The sequence below is a fragment of the Cynara cardunculus genome, assembly GCF_001531365.2.
Source record: "Cynara cardunculus var. scolymus isolate 2C chromosome LG 3, CcrdV1, whole genome shotgun sequence".
In the NCBI taxonomy this organism is placed as follows: Eukaryota; Viridiplantae; Streptophyta; class Magnoliopsida; order Asterales; family Asteraceae; genus Cynara; species Cynara cardunculus.
In genome coordinates, this window is record NC_037530.1 from 30,329,933 (window position 1) to 30,333,904 (window position 3,972).

At 36.1% G+C, this 3,972-nt stretch overlaps 1 protein-coding gene across 1 annotated transcript; it reads left to right on the forward strand.

Moving 5' to 3' along the window:
- Positions 1–294: 294 nt before the first annotated feature.
- Positions 295–1,340, forward strand: LOC112509133 (protein SHI RELATED SEQUENCE 1-like). The gene is made up of 2 exons (XM_025113996.1): positions 295–691; positions 976–1,340. The coding sequence occupies exons 1-2, from the start codon at positions 295–297 to the stop codon at positions 1,338–1,340; spliced, it is 762 nt and encodes a 253-aa protein (XP_024969764.1).
- Positions 1,341–3,972: the final 2,632 nt, after the last annotated feature.

Sequence of the window (3,972 nt, forward strand, 5' to 3'; positions counted from 1 at the left end):
CTCATCACCATACAAATTCAAGCCACTTTTAGATCCGCCATTGATTCGGAGGTCGGAAGGTGGGTTGTGACTAGGTGTCTGGATTTTCCTCACTGGGATTGATTTCAATGACAGCAGAATTAATGCTTCACCACCATTAATAACCATCGCATTAACGACACTAGTGTTTGAAGTAGCATGAAGATCTATTCCAGCACTGGTAGTGGTGACCATGGCGGATCTAAAAGTGGTAATGTGTAAATGATCTTCAGAATAAAAACCATATCAGCGAATATTGCTAGTGGTTTTAAAGTGATGAGACCAGCTGATTACGTAATCGGCGGTGGGAGTGGGAGTGGTAGCGGTGGCGGTAGCGGCGGAGTGATCAACTGTCAAGATTGCGGGAACCAAGCAAAGAAGGACTGTCAGCACATGAGGTGTAGAACTTGCTGCCGGAGCCGTGGATTACCGTGCAAAACCCACGTCAAGAGCACTTGGGTTCCGGCAGCCAAACGACGGGAACGCCAGCAACAGCTCGATTTGTCAACACAACCACAAAATGTCAGCAATCAGCCGCTGAGTTTGATGATGAGAAGCGGTGTTAGTGGTCTCGATCAGAATCCAAAGAGACCACGAGATGATCATCAACAGATCGCCGGCGACGGCGGAGTCGTCATACCTACAATACATCATCACAATATCACTCCTTCAGGTCAAATTTGTCTAAACAAACGAACAAATTAAAAACCATTTTTATCCAATTTGTTCTTCACTTCTTTTCTTTATCTGAGTTTAATTCATGACGTATATAGGGTTAATTCGTTTCATACATATATGCATGTGTATATGTATGCATCATGTGTGTGTTAATCATGGTGTGTAACTGTGTGGAATTTGTGTTCGATTGTTGGTCTAAATTACATGCACTAGCATGATCTCTTCATTAAGTTTATATCTATTTGTTTTCTGAAATTATTGAGCATTTTGTTGAACTAGGGTTTCATTTTCCGGCGGAGTTGAATTCTCCGGTTGTATTCCGGTGCGTTAGAGTGAGTGGAACAGACGAAACGGAGGAGCAGTTGGCATATCAGACTGCTGTTAGCGTCGGAGGACATGTTTTCAACGGAATTCTCTACGATCATGGCCCCGATGATCAGGGTCAATACAACAACCCCATCGGAGAAAGCTCCTCCGTCGCCGGTGCTCAACATGAACATGTCAATCTCGTTACGAGGGCTACCACAACCACCACCAGAATTAATCCGGCTGTCACCATTCTCGACCCATCTTCCATGTATACAACTCCTCTTTCTACTTACCTGGCCGGCGGTACGCAGTTTTTCCCACCACCAAGATCTTGAAGCTAAGATCATCAGATGCAAACTGTCATCGGAATCTTTATATTATAACCAAAGATGGAGAGAAAATCTTAATATTTTAATAACGATTTTAATTTTGAGAAAAAAATGATGTTGACTGCATATATATGGTTGAAAGTTTTGGTTTGTGTTGGGGCTCTGAGCTCGATGTTCCTTTTTGCCGCTTAATAATGTATCTCCTTTTCTTTTTCTTCCCCACCCAAATTATACGATTATATTTTTTTAACGTCGATATCCAACTAATTTTGCGAGCCGATTAATATTAGGACAACCACCTATTTTATAAGTAGCTCGGAGTCATCACATTTGAACCTTCATGACCATAAGAGAATTTTTGTTCCTCATTAGATTTGAACCCGGGATCACCTGACACTTTACACCTTTAGACTCAAGCTCAAACCAATCGACACCACCCTTATGGTTTATATATATATATATATATATATATATATATATATATATATGCACACATACACTTAAATTTTAATTTAAACGACTCGAACGTTTGCCCAACAATTAGTGGCAACTCAAACTAGATAGATAGTTACATACCCAATTATAAACATTAGAATTGATAGATACTTACCATGACCTGGTTACACTACCCCCAAAATCTGTAGATGCGACATCTCCACTCGACCTTTTCTTATGCATATGTTCGACAAATTTCACAACGGTCGGTGGCACGTCCTTTTTTGCTTGTATCTACAAAGGTCTGATAATACGAACATGTGTTAATTATAACATATTAAATATCAAGCTACTAAAGTAATGAGTTTTACGTCCTACCAGACGAGCCCCACGCTCCGAAAACGAGATCAATCCACCGGTGTGTAGCGCAACTTAGCTATCACGGTTCTCACGCGCCAAACCGGAAACAACCCTTCAATTGTTATTCTTCTAACAATCGACCATCTGACTCTACACATCTGAAGATATTCAGCTGGGAGAGAAGTTTTTCAACACACTCATATCCCGATGTGCATCAGTTTCATTATATTGAGGATATTCATTCCTCTTTACTTTTTCAGCAGCTTTCTACACATTGAGATGATTACCATTTTTTTTTATTGAAGTGTTATGTTATCAAGTGACTAGTGTTGGTTCATTTGATTGAAATTAAAACAATATATAGTATCATCAATGTAATTTAATTTAATTAAAATAAGTTTCCTTAAAATATATATATTTTAAAAACTATAAAATTTGAATAAAAAAAGTATGTTATGTATTTTGTTGATAGGAAAAATGTATAGTTATTGTATAATGCAAGCGATTTAGACCGTAATTTTATTTGAATTAAAAAAAGGGATAAAATCTTTTTTGAAAAAAAGTAAACTTCAGTTTTGTTTGTTTAGGTTTAATTAGCGAAAAGTGTGAAAATTAGATGTGATATTTTATAAATCTTAAAAATCATCCTTATTTCACCGATATATCATTGATCAACAACAATGAAAAACACCGCCCACCTTCCCTTACCATATTAAGATCTGAACCAAACCATAAAATGAAAACAAATCACAGGAGTATGTGGTTTCCATTTGTTTAAAGAAATCACATGAGGGACAAATCATAAAGCTTGCAAAACCAAACCACTTGAAGAAATCACAGGGACAGCTTCTTCTCTGGCTACCATGCATCGGTGAGGATGAAGAGGGGGGATTCAAACCAAAACCTTGCCCTTGCTTCGATACGTTACCACTCTTTCCTCTGCCGGGATTCAAGACCAAGACCCAACAACAAAGTTGTCTCTATGCTCAAAAAATGAAACCAGAAACGTAAAATACAAGTTTCATACTTGAGATAAAAAATTCCAAGTGGGTTGAAAAACAGGTTTTGACAGATGATCTATGTGTGGCTTAATTTCTATTCAACTATATATGCGGGATGGGTTTTCTTAATTGTCACCCAAGATCAGGATGTAAATTGCGGGAAAACGGATAATTGTGTTTTTGTTGTTGTTGTTGTTTTCTTATGCACTGATTAGACTTGTACTCAAGCTTTATATATTTGTACATTAATTTTTCAATAAAAAAAGAAAAGAAGAAAAGGACCAAAAAAAAATTAAAGAAAAATAAAAGAAACTAGTAAAAAGACCAAAATATCCCTCACTTTAACTGACATTATTAATGGAGTTGGTAACCAATGACCATTTTCAAAGCAAAACGTAAACCACAAAGATAATTTCTAAACTTATCAAAATTTAGGTCCGACTTTTAGAATTTCGGCTAAACCTCAAGAACCAAAATTGGAGTCTACTCTAAAAAAGAAGAAGAGGAAATTACAGATTTCGTCACATGGTTATATTAAAATATGACTTGAGTCCCCAAGACAAATTAATTATGGTTTCTATTTTGTTGTGGATTGGATCCTTCAATCTAACTCTATTTTAAATACGTTGACTCAAGAATATTTTGATTATTTTACTCTTTTATCACATTCTTTTACAAAATAAAATAATATCATTATACATTAAATTTTATATATATATATATATATATATATATATATATACTAGAAGCATACTCGCACAATGCAGCGAGATACATCGTGTTTTTAATATTTCATTTTATTCTTTATCTCAGTCGATGTTATAATATGGCTTTATGTGATT